This window comes from Acomys minous (genome assembly GCF_964271855.1).
Source record: "Acomys minous genome assembly, chromosome: 7".
In the NCBI taxonomy this organism is placed as follows: Eukaryota; Metazoa; Chordata; class Mammalia; order Rodentia; family Muridae; genus Acomys; species Acomys minous.
This window is the reverse complement of record NC_140488.1, coordinates 65,388,359-65,411,664: the sequence shown is the minus strand read 5'-3', so window position 1 is coordinate 65,411,664 and position 23,306 is coordinate 65,388,359. Positions and strand designations below refer to the sequence as shown.

At 36.8% G+C, this 23,306-nt stretch overlaps 1 protein-coding gene across 2 annotated transcripts in view; it reads left to right on the top strand.

Moving 5' to 3' along the window:
* Positions 1-23,306, top strand: part of APOOL (apolipoprotein O like) — a 54,869-nt gene that overhangs the window by 13,421 nt on the left and 18,142 nt on the right. For both annotated transcript variants that reach the window (XM_084790974.1, XM_084790975.1), the window contains exons 2-5: positions 11,117-11,221; positions 17,547-17,666; positions 21,248-21,302; positions 22,932-23,030. In XM_084790974.1, the coding sequence (XP_084647100.1) occupies positions 11,117-11,221; positions 17,547-17,666; positions 21,248-21,302; positions 22,932-23,030 (379 nt within the window). The remainder of the gene's footprint in view (positions 1-11,116; positions 11,222-17,546; positions 17,667-21,247; positions 21,303-22,931; positions 23,031-23,306) is intronic.

Here is a 23,306-nt window from a genome sequence, read left to right as displayed (position 1 = left end):
ACAAAACATAAAACTCTTGCTATAAGTTCATCACAAAGAGCAAAACAATGTAACAATGTTTTGTAGACTTAGACATAAGAATTAGGTTCTAGTTATACCTTGGTATTTTTACGTTAGAACATTAACAGTTTTGAAAGAAACAAATCTTACTGGTTTTCAAACTGTGGATTTTTATAATTTCAATGAAATATCAATTTTTATTTTGTAGTTTTTTAGCTTTGTTATGAATCTGTATTAAAGATAGACTAGATTTTCAGAATAAATACAAATTTCTAACACTATCAAACAAGTTTTAAATTGTCAGGAATTAAAAAAAATATGTGTGTGTATGTGCCTTGTGTGTAGGTTGTCTGTGGAGACTAGAAGACATCAGGTTCCTTGGAGCTAGAAGTATAGGCCGTTTTGAGCTGTCTAATATAGGAACTTAACTCTGGAAAAGCAGGAGTTTAAACTACTGAGCCATTGTTCCAGTCCAAACATGGTTTTCTGCCTTACCAAGTAGACATCAAAAGCAGCTGCTGCTGGCTGAACTGTAAAGATAGGAAACTGTCCCTGGAGTAAAATGACTCTAGCCAACTGCTAGGAATACCTGTATTTCCTCTCCACTCTGGGTCAGCTCACTGCAGTGGCAGATACCCCCAAATGTCTTCCTTCTACTTGAATTGCCATTTTGTTATTGAACTTGGGGAGTCACAGCCTTTCCCCAGGTTCAGTTATCTGTCCTCAATAAGCTAGAAGAGTCAAATTAATAGTGGAAAGCAGAAAAGGGAGATTTATTCAGTGTGGCCACACTGGGGAGAGGGACAAAGAGATCCTGTGAACTCACCCAAGTCCATAACCTAAATCTGAGTTCTTGCTAAGCTACTGAATCAATGATTTATAAATCTCTGACTATTTCTACACTTCCTGTTGTTGTTAAGTCAGTTTTAACTGCAGATTCCAAACCTTTTACCAGCACCTCCTGAAATGATACTGTCTTGGATTATCATGAAGATTTACAAACTCAATGTGTGCAAACTTCCTGGAACATGGCTAAGTGCTCCTCAAACACAGACCACAGTGTCTTTAGGGAACTTTTATGTGACTAGAGGCATCACAGTAAAGTATGGCACCATACCATACTTTTACCAGAGAGTAGAGCCATTCCATAGTTGATTTTACCACACTGCTATGTTTTCTTTCCTTACCATTGTGTACCTCTACTACCATCATTTGCTCAGCATCTGTTCTTTCTTATTTCTTCTATTGTTATGTATTTCACTTCTTAACTAATACATTATTTAGTGTAGCTTTTTTATAAAGACAGCTACTGGAATACCCTTGCCTTAGCCTTTTGACTCTTTCTTTTAGTTAGGTATTGGATGTTCAGGGAACAATTTTTGGGCAGGATATTTTAAGTTATTTAGTCTTGTTTCTTTTCTGCTTCTCATGATTTTAGGACTTCCCTAATGCCTAGAAGTTCTAGATAGCTGCTATTTTCTAAATATTTTACTTTCACAGATGTGTCTTGTGTCACTACTTGCTGTTACTGTTCCTTAATCTTTGCTTAAATGGAATTTGTAAAGAGGACATTTTCTAAGGTGTGTGAACAGGAAAATGACTTTCCTTTGCAATTATACTATGTGGTTTTTATTTTTAAAAATCAAACAAATGTATTAGTCAAATTTTATATCAGTAAAGGATTTTTTTTCCCGAGACAGGATTTCTCTGTGTAGCCTTGGTTGTCCTGGACTACTTTGTAGACCAAGCTGGCCTCAAACTCACACAGATCTGCCTGTCTCTGTTTCCCTGAGTGTTGGGATTACAGGCATGTATCACTACTGAAAATATTTTTTTCCTGAAGAATTGTTTTTCCCCCTTCCTTATTTCAGATGATTGGGTTTGTACTTGACTATGTGTCCTCACAATATTGTTACACTAGAAATACAAAATTGGTATTCATATGTCTTCTAAAAGTAGTTTAGAAAAAGGCAGGTAATAGAAAACTACATTTATTATACAAATCAAAAGAATGTATAAAGATGATATAATTAATTTAAATTTTAGATGTTGGTTCTTGCGTTTGTATAAAATATATTAATGATTTGCTATTATTAATTTATACTAAAATATGTACCTGATATATGCCGAGGGATAAATTGTCAATAAAGCTTCTAAGCTTTATTTACTTCAATGTAAGAAGAAAATAATGAGGTTCAAAGTAGCAGGAGAAAACAAATCCAATTAAAGGGCTATGGAAAGCATCACTGTGGGGCCTTATCTAGCAGTTATTGGGCCTGTTGATTGATTTATCTGGTAAAAGATCTTGTAGAGCTAGTCTGCTGACCTGAGTTTCATCCCAGATCCCACGTAGGTGGAAGAAGAGAACAGACTGCAGACTTGTCCCCTGACCACAGCATATGCCCTGTGGCACCCGTACTACTCTTTTCCTCTTTCTCAAGTTAAAATGAAAACAAAGAATGATCTGTTCTCAAAAATGATATTTTGTGGGGCAATGATGCAGAGGTTAGTCAGAAGAACCCTGAAGGAAAGTACTGAAGGAGACACAAAGCTGGGAAAATAATAGATGGCATGTTTCCTCAGAGATGGGATGAGGGACCAGGAAACAGTTTATTTTTTATGTTTATATCCCCAGAACAGCATCCAAATTTTGTTTAAGACTGAGAAAAGGTAAATAAAATATATACTTGTCTTTTATGATCACCATTCTCTGAATTAATAAAATAGGACATCTTTCTAGAAAACCCCTCCTGTATAAGGATAAAATTTCTCATTTTAAATATTTCCCTTTATCCTTTTTAAAAGACTAACACCATTGTAATTCTTTACAATGACCAGGACTAGCTTTTCTCCCTCTTTTCAAGGCGTGTGTGTGTGTGTGTGTGTGTGTGTGTGTGTGTGTGTGTGTATGTGTGTGTATTCTGGATATAGATTATTGATATAGAAGTAGTTTAATCTCTTTTTGAAAGAATCACACGTTATTAAATGTCGCAGCTCCAAAACTGTATGGTTTAATAAAATTGTCTTCAATAACAGAAACTATCTAAACCTATGATGCCTAGTAGAATAGCACGAAGCACACATTTTAACCTATGGAGGCCTTAAAATGTGGCTTAGTGGCATGGAGGAGCTTGTTTTTAAATTAGTTTTATTTTTAATTGATTATCATATAATAGGACATGTGATCAGGGCCCTAAATTTGTGCTCTAGATACTTCTTTTTAAAATAAGATATGACTAGTTTTTTTCATATTCTCTTAGGCGATCTGGTATTAAAATAGTCATGCTGTAAGTAGTAGCTAGTGCTACTTTTAGATTTGAATGCTTCTAAACTTTTACGTTGCTGATCAAATTATGATGAGTATTTCTACTCCATTGCTCATGTTTAATAATACTTTGTATTGCTTCTTTTCTTACCACACAAACTCTACTATCCTTATCAAAACAGAAAATAGAAGGTAAGGCAAGGTAGCTCATTGGCGTTAAATACTTGCCCTTCATACTTGCAGATGTAAGTTTAAACCCTGGGCTCACATGGTAAGAGAGGACCGACTACCACAAGTCATCCTCTGACCTTCACATATATGCATGGCATATCCCCATCCCCACAACACACAAAACGAATGCATGTAATTTTAAAAGAAAGTAGGACTTCAGAATGAAGTTTTCAAAATTCCAGGGAATAGTTCTTAATTCTGTGTATACTTAATTTAGTATTAGTGTTCTTTATATTATATAAATGGATATTTTGCTTGTGTGTGTGTATGTACACCGCTTGTGCATGTGGTGCCCACAGAGGCCAGAAGAGAATGTGGAACTGGGTATACAAGTGGTTGTAAGCTATCATGTCTGTGCTGGGAATTCAACCCTGATCCTTGGGAAGAGCAGCTAATGCTTTCAACCCCTGAACTATCTTTTCAGCCCTTAATTTAAATTTTAAATTAGCATACAAGTATTAACTATCATAATGTTTTTTTTAAAAATAAAGTATGTCATAGTTTATTCCTCCCTCATTTCTCCATTCCCCTTTTCTTCCATGCTGTTCCTTTGTATTCTGAGTCTTCTGTTTTTCCTCCCCCTATTTCCAGGGCACCTCTTTAATAGTAACCTTTACTCCTAGATTATTAAAATTCCCCTGTAGTTTTTATAATCACAATATTTGATGTGAGTAAAACTTATGGTATAATTCCTGCAATATCACTAAATATAATTAGTTTCCGGTGAGTTCCTTTTTTTGAGGATACAGGTGGCAATAGCTTATCTGCTGCAAAATTATATACTTGAAAATTATCAGTATCATTTACCATCATACATTGTCATAATTAGAAGAAACTCTGGAGTTCTGTAGTGCAGCCTTCTTTCAAAAGTGGGGAATCTAAGGCACAAAAGGTCACATAGTGAATTAGCAGCTGGGTTGAGGCTAGAACACACTTTTTCTATTTCACGGCAGTGTATTCCTTCAATGATGCCATTTTTACCTTTGCCTTTTAAACCTTCACAAGTGAACCAGCCCCAAGGGCACTGTAAAGTACAAAATTCTATTAAGCTGTTAATGGCTGTCCTGTATTTTGATGACTAATCTAACTTGTCACAGCTCATTAAATACTGGAAATAGACTCTCTAAGTTCTGGAGCCAAATATTTAAAAGCATTTTATACCTGCAATATTGCAAGCACTATTGAATTTTACAAATCTAAATTTGAAGGTCCAGCTGGCTGTTTGCATGAGGAACTTGTTGCATAGCTTTATCCTAGGGTGCCAGCAGTTAGTGGGGCATGTTACTACAGGTGTCTAAAATATGATTTCTCTTTCTTTGTGCAAGGGGAAGAAAGCACAATCACTTTTCTGAATTATATTGATCAAAAGGCTAAATATTGTGGTTGTAATTCTGTGAGACAGATTATAATGCAGGCCAGCTTCACTTTTCTCCAACAGTGAAACTATTCTAACCTGCCCACAGCATTTGCTGCTGCTATTAGATCTGACATTTTAAAATGTCATGGTGGATTTCATGAGCAAAATTCTACAGAAGTGAAAGATACACTTGATTTTAGCCAAAAGGCTGAGAAGCATTCAAAAGTAAATGATAAACAATTAACCCGCAGATTTCCTGGGCCCACATCTTTTCTACTCGGATTTCCATATCTATCTAGCTAAAGCTGTCATCACTCTAAAGAGTTAATAGTCTTCTTGGAGAGTAAATGATCACATCAGTGACACATGAAATAAAAGCTTAGGATAAGAGTTAGGGAGAAAGAAGAATACCTGTATAGATTGGAACTAGATTACAGTGAACATGAAAGGTAAAAAAAAAAATGGTAAGCAGCATAGTGATCTGATTGACAATAAAATTATCTTGACTTGACAGAGGCAATTACACTTGGCTGGAGTTAGATGAGCTGATAGAGTCATGGCCATGGGCTATGAGACTAAGGATGACAGCAATGATGATGACGATGATGCTAACAGCTAATATATACTGAACTCTTTCTCTGTGTTAGTTTCTTTGTGATAGGTGACATTAGACATATGGACATTAATGCATGGATTCACTTTCTCAGAGCCACATCATGAATAAACAGTAGAGCCATAATTTACATTCAGATTTTACGCTAAAAATCTGTCCTCTTTGTACTACTTTACCAAATAGATGGTAAGGACCTGGTCTACATTGGTGGTTCCTATAGTCACTTGTGTATACTTATATTATAATGCTCATTTGACGTAAGTTATATTATATATTGCCTCTCCTTTTATTAGACTGAGACTCTGAGAATGAGGATTATACCTTATAACGACAGTACAATTTCATTACAATGTCTGTCTAGTTGATATGTTTGCCTCTTCCTCATCCTCTTTTTCTGCTTCTTCCTCCTCCTTGTATGTTAATTACCTTTATCCAAGCATGAGTTACAGTGTTGTTGGCCATGAGGTCAATGTTAATGAATCAATAAAATATATTAATAAAACGTCTTGAGTTAGAAATGAATGTGAAACACGGTTATATATTGATGAAAATGAAACTGGTGAGTCATGGGAAGATAACCCTGGATTTTTCCCTGGAGCAGTGGTTCCCAACTACTTTATAGAATAGAACAAACACAAATAACAAGAATCACTAATTTTCATTGTAAAAATGCTGATAAGGAATGAGTCATACCAGAATGAGGGAGTTATATGCTATTTGTCTTTTTTATTTTTGCTATTTATAATCTTTAGGTTACAGAATGCTCTTCCTAAGACCTGTTATCTTTTGGGAGGAACCAGTTTTCATTCTCATTGGCTTTTAAAAAATCATTTATAATATGTCCTTGGCAAATTGTTATTTTTTCAGATACAGTTTTTAAATTTTTATTTATTTATTTATTTACTTTACATCCCTTTTATAGCCCCATTCCTCCTCACCTCCCAGTACCATTCTCCCTCCCTCTCCTAGTCCTCAGAAATGGGGAGCCGCACTTCCCATCTACCCCAACTCATCAAGTCATATCTGGACTGAGTGTGTCCTTTTCCGCTGTGGCCTTGGCAAGGCAGTACCCCCAGGGGGAAGTGATTCAAAAGCACTTTTTAAAAATGTTTTTTAATTGAAAAATAAAATCGTTCATATTACATTTCAATTGTTATCCAATCCCATGCATCCTCCCATTCCTCCCTCCCTCCTGCTTTCACCCCATTCCCCTTCCATATGACTGTGACTGAGGGGGACCTCTTCCCCCCGAATATGATGCTAGGGTATCAAGTCTCTTCTTGGTAGTCTGCTATCCTTCCTCTGAGTGCCATTGGGCCTCCCCATCAAGGGGCACCAGAGTTCGTGTGAAAGTCAGTCCCCACTCTCCACTTAACTGTGGAGAATGTTCTGTCCCTTGGCTAGATCTGGATAGGGGTTTGATGATGACTGCACATATTGTCCTTGGTTGGTGCCATAGATTGAGCAGAACCCCTGGGCCCAGATCTGCCCATCATCGTGTTCTTCTCGTAGGTTTCTAGGACCCTCTGGATCCATCTATTTCCCTATCTCCTATATTTCTCCCACCTTAGGATGCCCTCACCACTATCCCATTTTCCTGGTAAGTGAAGACTTCTTGAGACATGCCCCTTGGGCTAGTATGCAGATATAAGTGAGTATATACTATTTGAGTCTCTCTGCTTCTGAGTTAGCTGACTCATTATGATCATTTCTAGTTCAATCCATTTGTCCACAAATTTCGGGAATTCCTTGTTTTTAATAGCTGAGTAGTATTCCATAGTGTCTATGTACTACAGTTTCCTTATCCATTCTTCTACTGAGGGACACTTAGGCTGTTTCCGGGTTCTGGCTATTATGAATAAGGCTGCTATGAACATGGTTGAGCAAATGTACCTGTTGTATGCTGGAGCATCTTCTGAGTATATTCCAAGGAGTGGAATAGCTGAGTCTTGAGGAAGCCCTATTCCCAATTTCCTGAAATAGCGCCAGATAGCTTTCCAAAGTGGCTGCACTAGACTGCATTCCCACCAGCAATGAAGGAGTGTTCCTCTCTCCCCACATCCTCGCCAGCATGTGGTGTCAATTGAATTTTTGATCTTGGCCATTCTGATGGGAGTAAGATGGAATCTCAGAGTTGTTTTGATTTGCATTTCTCTGATGACTAAAGACATTGAGCATTTCTTTAAGTGTTTCTCATCCATTTGATATTCCTGTGTTGAGAATTCTCTGTTTAATTCTGAGCCCCATTTCTCAATTGGATTATCAAAAGCACTTTTTGCCACTCAAAAGTGGCAAAAAAAATCTAAGTCAGAGAGAGCCCCTGCTCCATTTACTAGAGGACCCACATGAATCCTGAGGTGCCCATCAGTTATAAATAGTTTTAAATCAAGTTATTTTTTTAAATTCTTGTGAAAGCCAGAGCAACTCTTCCTAATTTTACTGCTATTTGAATAATGACAGACTTATTTTTATAAGATTTTATAATAATCTTAAATTCCTTTGTTACTTAAAAACTGTTTGTTTTTTTAAAATCAGGAATTGACAATGTTTGTGGTTACAGTAGTATTTCTGTTAATGGTCAGACAATACTTTTGGCTTTGTGAAATGTGTAAGGTCTGTAGTCACATCTGCTTCTTTACTCTTCCCTATATAAACCTTAAAGTATGCTTTACAATCATTTTTAGTTCAGAACTCAGTCCAGAATTGGCCCTGTATTGTAGTTTGCCAACCCTTACTCTAGTGTTTCAGTGTGCCACTCCTTTTTTATAGAGTAACATCTATTTCCCTGTTTTCACTTGTTCTTGAAAGGGATTAATCTGGTTTTGTATTAGATCATAATTATTGACCAATTCGTGTGAATTTATTTTAAAGTCTAGATGACGTTGTTGCATTGCATAAATTAATGCAACTACTATAAGAACACTAGGTTGTAGAAAAGTGTTTGTGTAGTATAATGCTTTGAAAGTGTTTTTCTTTATATCTAGGAATTAGTATTTTAGGAAAAATGTGTATCTAGGTAGGTATTTAAAATATTTTTTTAATTTAAAAATTTAAATTTAAATACAATATAAAGTTTTTGTATTGTATAAAACAACCTATTTCAAATAATCAGCTTAGGACTTAGTAACCAAATTCCATAGGTTCATAAGTAAGTATGTTTAAGAGCATCAGTTTTGATAAATTTGGATCTTTGGAATGTAATTTTTAATGATTAGGTTGATCATGAAATGCATTGTTCATCTAGGAATAACAGAAGCTCTTAGCAAAAGCAGACATGAGTCTGCAGGTTCTTCTTATATAGCCAGACTTGATCTAGAACTTGGCTTCCCTAGTGCTGGGGTCACAACTGTTTGCCACCTTAGAAGTAGTGGCATTACACACACACACACACACACACACACACACACACACACACACACACACACTCTATCTCTCCGTCTCTCTCTCTCTCTCTCTCTCTCTCTCTCTCTCTCTCTCTCTCTCTCTCTCTTGTGTGTGTGTGTGTGTGGGTATATGTGCCTGTGTATGCATGTTTATTTGTGTGAGAGTGCACATGTATGTGAGTGTACTTGCTGGTGTGTGTTTATGTATAGACCATAGGTTGATCACTTTTCAAGTTTAATTCATTGAGGTAAAATCTCTTACTGAACCCAGAATCCAGAGCTCACTATTTTGGCTAATCTATTTAGGTAGCTTGTCTCCAGGAGTCCTGACTTTATCTCCTGAGTGCTCTCAGACTCTTGCAGCTATTTGACGTGTCTGACAGGGATCTGAACACCAGTCATCATATATATATTCATATACATAATATGGAAACTGCTTTATACACTGCGCTATTTCCTAACCAGCCATCAAATTTTTACTAAAAATGTTTTGTTATTTATAAAACCTATGCTAAAAACAGAAATCAAATTAATTATACTTGTTAATTTTCTTTCATATCAAAATAACTAATATTCTTTTTATTTTCTTTAAAATTATACTTAATATATTAATATATATATTATTTGCTGCTCTGTTTTGAAGTAAAAACTAGTTTTGCAGCCTCCCTGGGGTGAGTGAGATTTTGATTCTTCAATTTCAGCGGGCAGGGCCAGGGTATGTGTATCAATGCAGGTCTTCAAGGCAGCTTGAAGCATTGGATCCCATGGATCTGAATTTCAGGAAGTTGTGAGCTGCTTGCTGTGGATGCTGGGAACTGAACTCATATCTTTTGCAAGAGCAGTATGTACTCTTGACTGCTGAACCATCTTTCTACACCCAACATTTATGTTTTAAAATTTCTTTTAAATTACCATACAGAATATTAGATTCCATGACATTTTTAAACATCATGTTGTTTAGTAGATTTTCTGCTCCCTTCATCTTCTCCACTGCCCCTCCCCTGCTTTCCAATCCTGTCCTGTATCCAGTTGTTTTTTTTTCGAAATCACACATGTGCCTTTGCCCACCCTTGTCCTTCTTTGGTGTCTGTTTTTACCTTTCTTGATCTCTTTCCAGTTTTTTAGGCTTTGCTCACTTTCATAGCCATATGAAATTTACAAGAAAGTGGAAGATTCTGGAAAGCGTAATATTAACAAGGTAGCCCAAAGTCTTCCATGTTTTTAAGTTATATTTTTATTCATTTATTTTGCATGCATCAGAGAATACTTGTGTCACTGTGTTCATGTGGAAGTCAGAGGAGAAGTTGTACGAAGTGGTCCTTTTCTGTGTCCTGGGGATTGAATGCAGCTTGTCAGGCTTGGTGCCAGGCTTGGTGAACCGTTTCATCTATACTTTTAGCTTTGATTTCATGTGTGCTTGTGTGATATGTGTGTGTTAGTGTAGGCATCTGTGTATCATGGCATGCATGTGCCATGGTGTAAATGTGGAAGTGAGAAGAGGACAATTCTTGGGCCTTGGTTTGCTCCTTTACCTTTTCCAGGAAGGGTTTCTCTTTTGTTTCTGAGACATGGCATACTCCAAGTTAACTGGTCCAAGAGCTTCTGGGCAGCTTTCCTGTCACCACCTTCCATTTCCCCATAGACTGGATTTCAGGGTGTGCTGCTGCATCTGGCTTTTTTATGTGAGTAGCAGGAGTTGAACTCAGGTCATCAGACTTGTACCTGCTTTTATCTGATGAGCTGTCTCAATTGTGTTTTGTTTGTGTGTTTGTGTGTTTGTGTGTGTGTGTGTGTGTGTGTGTGTGTGTGTGTGTGACAGAGACAGAGACAGAGAGACACAGAGAGAGAAAGAGACAGAGACAGGGTGTGAGTGAGTTAGCTTCATGTTGCCCAGGCTAGCCTCAGACTTGTTATGTAGCCAGGGATCACCTTGAGCTCTGGATTTTTCTTCTCTACCTCCAGAGTACTAGTATTCAAGCATGTGCTACCTACCACATTAGGTTTATATTGTATAGAAATGGACTCCAGGGCTTTGTGCACACTAGCCAAGTTATGCTCACACTTCTTGGAGACTGTAATAAAGATAGAGTTTGTATGTTCATTTAAAATTAGACTTTGAAGAAGACAACAATAGTTAGATCAGCACAAGGTGCTTATGTAAATGTATAAAGTAGTTTGAAATAGCTCAATATTTAACATATTTCCCAAGATCTACCAGTACTTATCAGGAATTGTAATCAGAGCATCTTTTCACTTGTCTTTTTCAGATGAGAAAGTTGATAACCATGCCTGCAGGTCTGATATATGCATCTATAAATGTACATCTGGCCAAAGAAGAAGAACCCAAAAAGAAGCTAGTGAGACCAGAACAGGTAATTGGCCTATGAAATCTATGAATTTTGCATGATGTGAAGTTAATGGAAAAATTCTGTAGGTGCTTTTGCTTCATCTATCATAAATATTTTTGAGGTCATATATTTTATAAGTATAAAGAAATAGTTATGAGATATCTAAAATACACAAAAAGTAAGTCTCTAACACTGGTTATAGGTGTTGATGAGAAAGTGATTCTTCCAGTGGACAATGCAGCGCTAGAGAAGAATCCCATATGTCACTATAAGGGCAGGAATCAGCAACTCTCATGATAAATAATTCATTATTTAAAACTGACCTTAGGACCTGAAAAAAAAGAAACAATCATTAAGTTAGGAAGTTTAATTTTCATCTGCCATAGGCTGAGAATGAGAAGTAGCGCTGGGAAGCACTTTTAGAGAGAAAGGGGTAAGACCAGACACTAGCTAGCAGAAGAATATAGGTGACAGGAAACTCAGCCCAGGTTTACCAAGAGAGGAAAACCAACCACCAGTTGCTGGAAACATAACTTATCTACTGAGACTAACACTGGAGTTTGATAGCTTTGGAGCCAGCATGCTCTGCTACAGAGACCAAGAATTGATGCTACAGCGACTGCATCCTTCCATCAGAATAATTAATATTCAGAAGAACTTGAATGAACAAAAACAGGCCCTCTGTATAGATCACAGTACTATGCTTGCTTCTCATTATCCCAATATAACTGGGAGATACCACATAACTAGAAAATGAGCCACCACAGAGGGTACAATCTGGGTAGGGAGGTCAGGGAAAAACCTGTCCAGCATGCAGAATGCAAAGGTAAATGTGAACAGCAGAGCACTCTCGTTTTGGCCACAGACAGAGTAGATGGCCAAACTCTGCCAAGACAGGGTAAGCAAGTCCTCAATAGTTCCTTCCTCACAGATATGTCTGTCAGATATATTGGGCCAGAGGACTGAAAAACATGCTCCAACAGTGAACCATGTACATGGAGCTATATTCAGGTTGGCTTCTTTTCCATGAGTCTTTTTCTCCATACTTTTCTTGTATCTTCTCACTTACTGGCCTATTTTGCTTTCCCTTTTGCTGTGATAAACACAATGACCAAAAGCCACTTGGGGAGGAAAGAACTTATTCATCTTTACAACTTGCAGTCTATCATGAAGAAGCATCAGGGCAGAAACCCAAGGCAGGAACTGAAACAAAGGCTATGGGGTAATAATGATACTGACCTGCTCCTCCTGGCTTGCTCAGCTTGCTTGCCTGCTTGCTCAGCTTGCTTGCCTGCTTGCTTGCTCAACATGCTTGCTTGCTTCCTTCCTTCCTCCCACCCTTCCTTCCTTCCTTCCCTCATGCATTGCATCCTGATTGCATTTTTTCTCGCTCCACTCATCCTAGTGCACCCCCACACCTCACCTGTACCCCAGATTCATAGGTTCTCCGTTTCCCTTCAGAAAGAGCAGGCCTCCCATGAACATCAGTTGAACAAGGCATAACAAGATACAGTAGGGCTAGGCACAAGCCCTTATATCAAAGGCTGGAAAAAGCAACTCAGGAGGACAAAAAGAGTCCCAAGAGCAGACTGAAGTCAGAAACAGCTCCCACTCTCACAGTTGGGAGTTCCACAAGCCAACAGAACACCAAGCTGCACAACTGTAATATATGCAGAGGTCCTAGGTCAGTCCCATGCAGGCTCCCTGATTGTTGCATCAGTCTCTCTGATCCCCTGTGTGCCTCTGCTTAGTTGATTCTGTGAGCTGTGTTCATGTGGCTTCTTTGACTTCTCTGGATCCTACAACCTTCATCCCCCTCTTGCTTGGGGTTCCCTGAGCTCTGCCTAATGTTTGGCTGTAGGTCTCTGTATCTTCTCCTATTAGTTGCTGGGTAAACCCTCTCTGATTATGATTATGGTAGGCTCTGGTCTACAAGTATACCATAATATCATTAGGCATCACTTCATTGACTTTATTTTGTGGTCTGCACCTGAGCAGGAAATGTCTGCTCTGCCCGGATTGAGGGCAGGGGCAAGTCAGTAGGGGTAGGTCTTTGGGCAGGGTCTTTGGGTTAAGACTAGGGAAGGTCTTTGGGAATAGAACTGAGTTAGTGGGAGAGTTTGGTAGGAAAGCAGGCAACTGACTTGTCCTTCTGACAGGCATGTCCCACACCTGAGCTCAGCTTGCTTTCTTATACCACATAGGACCACATGCCCAGAGGTGGCACCAATCATAGGGGGCTGGACACTTCTCCATCAATCATTACTCAAGACAGTGCCCACAGATTTGTCTACAATCAATTCTCATGATGACATTTTCTCAACTGCGGTTCTCTCCTCTCAGATGACTCTAGCATGTGTCAAGTTGAGAGAAAACTAATCAGCACATGGCTTTGAGAATTTCTGATGCTCTTCCTTCCTTTATTTGTTTGGAATTTTAATCTACCTTTTCTTATCTTCTATCCTTCTTCAGGTCATAGGGCAGCAGTTACCAGTCTGCCACCTTGTCTGGAAGTACTCATATTTTTTAATTTTGAAATTAACTTATTTTTCTTTTACTGTGTTTTAGAGCTTACAGAATTCCCAAGTGCATTTTAATTGGAATTAATAATTTATTTTTTAAACAAGGCTGTTTGTTAGCTATATGCTAGGAAATATTTTTAAAATGCATCATCTAATTTTGAGGGTTTTAAAATGTCAAAAGGATAAAAATGTGATGTCCATGCAGAATGTCAGTGTACCTTTAGTGCGTAATGCAAACAACACCTCTGTTTGAATCTCTACTAAATCAGAACACTGTGTGAATGAGGTGTTCCAGTCATTTTAATTTTTTAAGTTTCTAGCTGAACAAAAACATGGCTGATTCAACTTTTTCTTAAGCATCTGTTTTAAAGAGATTAATATGTTCTTGATTTATTAAATGCCATTTAGTGAACATAATTAAATCTTCCTTTAATAGAAAACTTTGCAGGGCCAAACATAAACTTATATAACCAAGAAATATGTGGATCACTATAATGACTGCTCAACCCATAAATATCCCTGGATTTTTTTCTAAGTTCCTAAATATCATGAATTTGAGTTAGTGTCATTTGCTTATTTTTTTTTAAACAAAAGGAACAAGGGAAAAAATACAGATTTGAAAGTTCTAGTTACTTCAGTTCAATGTTCAACTGGCTTTTAAGCTTAATTTAACCACAATTTCTAACTAAGTACAAACATTGAATATAGGAAGTAGTGTTTAAGTCCAAGGCCTCTAATACGTAGTAAGAATATTCTCACCATAAGATGTACAGTGATAACTGATTTGCTGGCCTTTAAAATTTGTACAATAGAACTGTAATTGTTTTGTTATATTCTTTTAGTTATTCTTGAATATTTATGCCTAAAAAGGTAAATAATTTTTAACGCTGGTTTATAACCATTCTGACCCCCTTCCTAAGAAAATGTGGACGTAACATTTTGCGTATAGTAGATGACAAAGGAAGAAAAATTTAAACTGTTAGCCTAATATATACTGGTGTGTAAAATTATAATCAACAAATTTTGGTATCGATGGTGGATAGAACTAGAATATTTAATGAAATGACCTGGAAGTCAGAGACAGGAAGATCCTGAGTTCTAACCCATTCTGGCCCACATAATGAGACCCTGTCTTAAATAACTTCTGGGGATATTGTTCAGTGGTAGAACACATGTAGAAATGTAAGTTTCACCTCCTACACCACAAAACTAAAGTCAGTGATTAATAAAATTGGAAATTCAGGAGTATAATGGGCAGATAGGCTGGTTAAGTCATAAATAGCCCTGGATATTTCTTTTGTAAATTCCACAATGTTATAAATTTGACTTATTTCATTGTCATTTGTGGGCATTGGAACAGGAGTTAGAGTTAGTGTGGGTGCTGGGAATTGAAATTGGGTGCTCTGGAAGAACAGTTAGTACTCTTTAACTGCTGAACCATTTCTCCAGCTCCAGCATTTACTTTAGGGAAACAAAAACCAAAAACTTTATGATGGTCAAACATTAAAATTAATAATTTTACTTATTACTTTACCACATCTAGGTTTCTTTTCTTGGGGTGGGCTTTCTATATCTGATATCTATACTTATACCTATATCTAATATAGATCTAGATCACCTTTCGTATAAATTCTATCTTTCTGGCACTTCTGAAGACACATAGGTGCTAATGCAATAAATTTAAATTCAAGCCTTAGTTTAAAAGGAGAAACAGAAGCTCCTTACTCCTAGTATGGGTAGCAAAGAGCTATTTAATTATAAAACAAGAATAATGTTTTAAGGCATATATACCTTGTACAAGACAAAAATCTAGCTAGTTAACATATGGGTCATATTGCATAGGTATCTTTTACATCTACTGTCTAAGTATATTATCTCATGCTTGTTCTTGGTAGATCATATCCAAAGCCATTAATCATCTAGACTTGATTTTCCTTAATTATATTATATCAACTCTATAAAGAAAAAATGCTACACCCTGAGTACAAAATCAATTTTTTCTTTAAGTGAATAAGTTCTACCTGGTTATTTTCTTAATTTTTTATATTTCTATTTGTTTTATTAAATATTGGTTGGAGTGTGTTTGATTTTTAAAAGATATAAATAACAATAATATAAAACCATAATGGAAAACCATGTGTCTGCCACTCAGTTTAGTGGAAAGGCAAAATCTCCTGTAGTTGTGAGCTACCATGTGGGTGATAGGAATTGAACTTGGGTCCTCTAGAAGAGCAACCAATGTTCTTTACTGCTGAGCCATTTCTCTAGCTCCATTGTTTTTTTTTTTAACAAAACTAAACAAATGATAACACTTTATAATACCTTATCTATCTGTAATTTATTTTTATTTTTTATTTATTGAGGTAGTTCCAGCTGGCCTGGAACTCACTGTATAGATTAGATTGGCCTTAGACTTGTAACAGATCTGCCTGCCTCTGCCTCCTGAGTAGTGAGACTAAAGGCATACATTATTATTCCCATTTTTACTACTTTGTAATTTTCTCTTGCATGGATATAGCCTAGTTTAATTGTCTGCTCGTCCCTTGACGACTATTTGAATTGTTTCCAGATTTTTACAGTTAAAATTTTGCTAGAACTAAGTGCTGATTAGCATCAAGACTGGTAGATCTGGACCCAGGGGGTCCTGCACAAACTGATGCACCAATTGAGGACAATGCATACAGAGAATCTACACCCCCTGTTCATATGTAGCTGATGGACAGCTCATTCTCCACATGGGGGAAGGGAGCCAGGGAGGGGGAGAGTAGGGACTGCCTCTCACATGAACTCTGGTGCCTGGAATTTGATCACAGACCCTTGGTGAGGTAGACTTGCTGGCACACAGAAGGGAATACAGGCTATTCTGATGAGACCTGATAGGTTCTGGTCAGATGTTGAGGGAGGAGGGCCCCCCATCAGAGGTCTAGGGGAGGGGAATGGGGAAGAACAGAGAGGGAGGGTGGGAACAGGAAGATATGAGCAAGGGGGTAACAATTGGGATGTAATGTGAATAAAATATAATAAATAAATAAAGAAAAGGGCTGGTTTGAAGGAAGGGTTAGCAGGTAAAGGTCTGCGCTGGCTAGTTTTATATCAACCTGACACAAGCTAGAGTTATCTGAAAAGGGAAAATCTTAATTTAAAAATGACTCCATAAGATCAGGTTGTAGGGCATTATCTTAATTAATGATTGATGGAGGCGGGCCCAGACCATAGTGGGTGGTGTCACTCCTGGGCTGGTGGTTATGGGTTCTATAAGAAAGCAGGCTGGGCAAACTATGTGGAGTAAGCCAGTAAACAGTACTGCTCTATGGCCTCTGCATCAGGTCCTGCCTCCAGTTTCCTGTCCTGTTTGAGTTCCTGTCCTGGATTCCTTCAGTAATCAATGACAATGTGGAAGCTTAAGCCAAATAAACTCTTTCATCCCCCCACTTGCTTTTGGCCATGGGGTTTCATTGCAGCAATAGAAATGCTAACTGAGATAAGGTCCTTGCCACCAAGCCTAAATTAAACCCTTGGAATTCACATGGTGACTAGAGAGAACCAACTCCCACATGAGTAAAGCCCAGTAGTTTGGACTACATAGTGAATCCATGTCATATAAACAAAATACAAACAAAACAACCCACTGGGTCATACTATATGTGACATCACTTGATTTTTGTCCTAATAGTTTTTATGTTCAGTTTATCATATCATATCTATAGTTTAGATTCTATAGACAATTGTAGCTATATTTAGAAGGAAAGTCAATGATGATTCCTGTTTTGTCACAGTGGTGGAAAAGGCAACCCATATTTTGACATGGACTTTTCTTCTACCCCCAGCTTCCAATATATGCTGCACCACCTCTCAATTCTAAATATGTTGAAGAAAAGCCTGGTTATTTACAAATGGGTTTTGCATCCATCCGTACTACAACTGTTCATTATATTGGCTGGTGCAAGGTAAGTCTATTTTGATAGTAGTTAAAGATTAGTGTTTCTGATTAATCATTTTAGGTATTCAAAGATATGTTTTTTAACTTTTATTCTTCTCTCATATATTACATCCCAAATGTAGTTTCCCTTCCCTCTACTTCTCCCAGTCACTCTCCTTGCCTCCCCTCTCCCCCAGATCAACTCTTCCTCTGTTTCCCTTAAAAGAAAAAAAGAGAGGCCTCCCAGGGATATTCAACAAACATAGCCTAATAAGATACAATAAGACGGGGCACCTCCTCACATATTAAGGCTGGAGTAGGGATCAGGTAATGCAGTAGGAGGAAAAGGGTCGAAAGAGCAGACAGAAGAGTCAGAGAGAGCCTCTGTACCTTGTTAGGTGTTTGATAAGACCACCAAGGTACACAACCATCACATATGTGCAGAGGACCTAGCACAGACCCATACAGGCTCCTTGATTGTTGATTCAGTCCCTGTGAACCCTTATTAGTCCAGCTAGTTGATTCTGTGGGCCATGTTCTTCTGATGTCTTTGACCCCTCTGCTTCCTACAGTACCTGGCTGTGGGTCTTCGTGTATGCTCCCCTGGTTGATGCCCCTCTGATAACATTTGGGCTCAGCAGTGATTCATAGATACATTTTTTAAAAGACAAGAAACCACCTCAAAAAGTGGCTTCAAATACCAAGAATTGTATTATGGCTCATTATTTTGAGGATTAGGAATATGATGAGAATTCAAATGGGTGATTCTTCTATTCATGTGATATTGCCTGAGGCTACTCTGGCATTCATCAGGCAAATGGGCTGTTCTAGAGAGGCCAAAATAGCTTAATTTATATCTTGTCAAGGGTGGCTGGATGACTAGACTCAGCTGAAATTGTTGAGTGAGGTGGACACTGATAGCATACTGATGTTTTATTATTATCACCATATAAATTTAGTTGATTGTAATCAACATCTCCAGTGTGAGGATCTCAGTAGCAGTGGTACCAGTATTTTTCTAACTCTATAGTTATAATTGCAGTTTTTACTTCACTAACAAATATAGCCTGATTGTAAACCTTTGTGTGATTTTAACGTTTATTTTATTAATTTTTTACTAATTTCATACATGAGCATCATATTTACATCACTACATCAGTGTTGGGTTTACATAATTTTCACCCCAACATCTTCCGTTCTCCAATTCCTTCTGTGTTCCCACCATTCACTCTCTGTTTCAAACCCTTTATTATTGATACACATGTGTGTATGTACACACTTTCTGCTGAGTCCCTTTAGTGTTTTTCATATGTATATGTGTTTAGGGTCAACCACAGGGGCCTTGTTTCCAGAGAACACTGATTTCCCTTTTCTTAGAAGCCATTACTTAATTTCCTATGGTTTTTAATGCAGGACTGGGGCCTATTGAGCTTTCCTGCATCCTAGTTGGAATATCAACCAGTGCTATCACTGTGAAGGTCTTGTTTGGGTGACCATCTTGCTAATATTTCTAGATGCAGATTTCCTATCATGTATAATTCTAATCTATTCTATTTAAAAAGAAAATTCTGAGGCTGGTGAGATGGCTCAGTGGATAATGACACTTGCAACACAAGCCTGATGACCTGAGTTTGATCCCCAGAACCCATGAAAGGAGGAAAAAGAGAAGTGACTTCACAAAGTTGTCCTCTGCCTGACGTCACAAACACACACACACACACATACACACACACACACACACACACACACACACACACACACACACACACCATTATCATCATCATGATGAAAGTCCCAACAAACTTATAAAAGAATAGCACCCTTAAGTGAAATATCTAATCAGTGAACTCTGATCAGTCTGTTTGCTATTTCAAATATGCGATACGGGGTTATTTTTGAAAGTTTGTGTTTGTCATACAATTCAGGGTACTGGTTGTGCTAGTCACCCTTAAGAGTGTGATCTCTGTGGGAAATATCTTAACTAATTATGGTCTGAGTCATGCCCCTCAGGCTGCATGCCAAAAGCTAGATGATTCAGACCTAGGTCTCTTGAGACCTAATTTTCTATAGTGTACTCAGATGTGTCTTCAGTGAGGTAATTGTTCCTGAGAGATCTTTAAATTGCTATTGTAACTATCACCCAATTTAAAACTGAAAGAACATTTTATTCTGTTAATATGCTGAAGCAAATAGGTTGATGAAGGGCACTTGCAAATGCATTTCATCTTCAATGTAAACAACTTTTCTTCTCTAATTTTCTCCTAAATATGCAATCTATTCCTCAAAAATGTCTGATTTAAATTACGTTTTTTTGTGTGTGAAAAATAGCACCCTGTAGTGCAAATTCAATACATGCTCCTAGCCTATGCTTTCCTGTAGTGTTTTGAAATTTAGGTAGCAGTGCCCCCAAGTGGTAAAAATGAATTCCTAACCACAGCTAAGGGACATTTCCCCAAAGACTAGTTTTCTTCCTTAATGCTTAAATTGTTCAAAACAGATCAGTAAATATTTTAATGTTGCAGGTGTTCTTTTCTTGCGACGGTCCCTCAAGAGAAATGTATCAGTGGCACTTTATGTTTTATGCCAATTTGTATTGCATTAAGCCATGATGAGCATCTCTGCTGACTCTTAAACTGAGACAAAATTAGTCGACCAAGACATCTCAATAACTTACTTCCATTCCCATCTAATAGAATTATTTCTGGTTTTCTGCATTGAAAATGTCTGTTACCCTCATTTCCATCCAGTGCTTTCATACCTAAAGAGGCCATATGTTTAGATTGTATTTTCTTGTTTGTACAATAGAATCTAGTATGGAATATAGCAAGATTCAGAGTAAATTATTCATTTTAATTCAAATATAAGTGGGATAACACCCACCATTCAATGAATATAATAGTATCTTGGCATTAAAGTAAGTTAGAAATAAGCAAGCAGAAAAAACAAACAAACAAACCATTGCTTTAAGGTTTTAATCCCTTCAGTGGGTTAATATAATCTTGATTTATGGATAATTTATGTTCCTATTTAAAAACAAATGCCTCATTTGCTTTTCTATCATTCTAATTGCACACTAAGATAAAGGGATGAGATAAAGTGCTTTTCATTAGGCGTTTCCTGTTGTGTTTTTTCCCTACAAAATCATTATGATGTTGGTATTGCATGCTTATTAGTCAGATTTTGTGTGTGTGTTTGTGTGTGTGTGTGTGTGTGTGTGTGTGTGTGTGAGTGTGCTGAGATATATCTCCCTTCATGATTTATTTAAGATCCATTCCTTTTTCCAGGTTATTATAAAGTAAGATGATAAATCATAATAAAAATTTCAGTATCCTTTCTGTGAAATCACTCTGATTATTTTAAAGGCATTACTTTACATACTACTATGAGGAAAATAATACACTAGAATTTCTGTGTTACGTAAAATGGAAAGTAAGAGCTGAAAGGATGATATAGTAAGCACATATACTCACAGGGAATAAACAGAACATCTGGGTTTATATTTGAGCATAATACTAAATCAACAGCTAAATATAATCTCCAAATTTTATTGATCAACCACTTTAAGACTTCACATCTCTTTTGTCCCCCATCCTCCATTTTTTTGCTTAGGATGTTTATGTCTTTATGAAGAATGGGATAATGGATACAGTACAATTTGGAAAAGGTAGGTGAGTAAACCATCTATAATTAGAAATACATTATGGTTTAAGTTGTCTTGTTTAAAATTTAAGAATATAAACAGTATATTACTCATTGCTATGATTATATTGATGTATAAGATTGATTTTGTACTTTATTTTTAATAATAAAAAAGCAATATTATCTACCTTCACTTACCAGCAAACTGAGACAGAGGGAAGGACATTCTATTGGGACTCTAGATGAGAGAAGCATGGGAGAATGGCAAAGTAGAAGGATCCAGAGGGTCCTAGAAACCTACAAGTAGAACATTATGATAGGCAGATTTGGGCCCAGGGGTCCTGCTCAAACTATTTTAAAATTTATTATATGCTAAGGCCTTGTCACATTGCTGAGAATTGCTATTATAACCATAGATTTCTCTCATAGAAATTAGGAAACTGAGGTTTAAAAAGTTTAACTAGGTTCCTTAGGTTACTAAGGGGCAATGTCCAGATTCAAGCTCAGGTCCTTTTAATTGAAAAGTCCACATTTTATAGTTATAAAATGTAAAGCTTTATCCCCTCTTTTGCTAATTGGTTTAACCAAGTGTTAGTATCTGTTAAAATAGATTATACTTTTCAATCACTTGCTGGGAGATGGCATAGCAATCATTCATCTTGTACTGTTTCAGCTAATGTTGGAAAGTAATTTTATTTGACGCTTTGGCTTCTTAATGGTATTTGAAAGCAGACATAGCTTCCTGATAGTACTTGCCTAGAGCAGTTGGCAAAATAAACATGTATGGAAAACAGAAAGAAAAAAATCAGCTAAAATTTTAGTTATCTTCATAAACCTAATGAACATTATTTGAAATATTATTACTTAATATGCATTAATGTTTAACATATTTATTATCAACATTTTTTTGTAGCTTAGGTAAACCTGGAATCTGGTTCTGTCTTTGTCTTCCTGACTTATAATCCCAAGTGCTAGGTTAATGTATGCACCAATATACCCAGCTACTCCTCATCAATTTTGAGGACCATAATTATGTATGTGATTGTTTTCAAATAACTATGAAATAAAATTATATTTTTAGCACTGGAGACAATTTAAATGTATAAAACACTGAAGCATCTGTATTTTTCATTATGCTTTATGGGGCGTGTGTGTGTGTGTGTGTGTGTATGTGTATTTTCACTTCTCATCTTGGTCTTTGGTTTTAACCAATGGATAGTGTGAGGCTTCTGGGAGGTAGTAATAAGAAGTGTCTAATTTCAGAATGTCTTTATATCTTTAATTCTTGTTGGATTCTACCAGTGCTTAAACGGCAGAAGCCTGTTCATTGTAGAGATATAAAACATATACAATTAGAACTTTATCTTATTGCACTTCATATTTAAGTTGTACCTTCTAGCACCATAGCTCATTTAATGATAATAATAACTTATAATAATAATCTTTATAATAAGTAATAATTAAATGACCTTTGGAAAATAAATTTGACTTTGTAGTTAGCATTATAACAAAATTTTTAGGTTGCTGTCCATATCAGTTTTTTGTATAACTTATTTGTAGATTATTTAAACTGTTCACTATCATTCTGTTCTGTACTACACTTATATAGAATTTTCAATTGTAATCCTTACTTATTCTTAACTGGTCTATTCAGATGCATATGTCTATCTGAAGAATCCTCCTCAAGATTTTCTGCCCAAAATTGGAGTGATTACAGCTTCAGGACTGGCAGGTTTCATTTCAGCAAGAAAAGGTATGTTTTTAAGACATATTTTTTCTTTCAGTGCTATTATAGTATTTCTAAATTTTACTGTCCTCTCATGACATTTATTGGATCATATCAGATTAGGTTAGTGTAAAAATATTTAGATTCCTAACCATTCAAAAGTGCTTTTCTTTTCTTTTTATTAATTTATTCAGACTATATCTAAATTTTTATCCCCTTGTCTCCTCCCGTTCCTTCCTCCCTCCCTCTTTCACTCTATTTCCATCCCCTAGGTCTGTGACAGAAGGGGACCTCCTTCCCCAC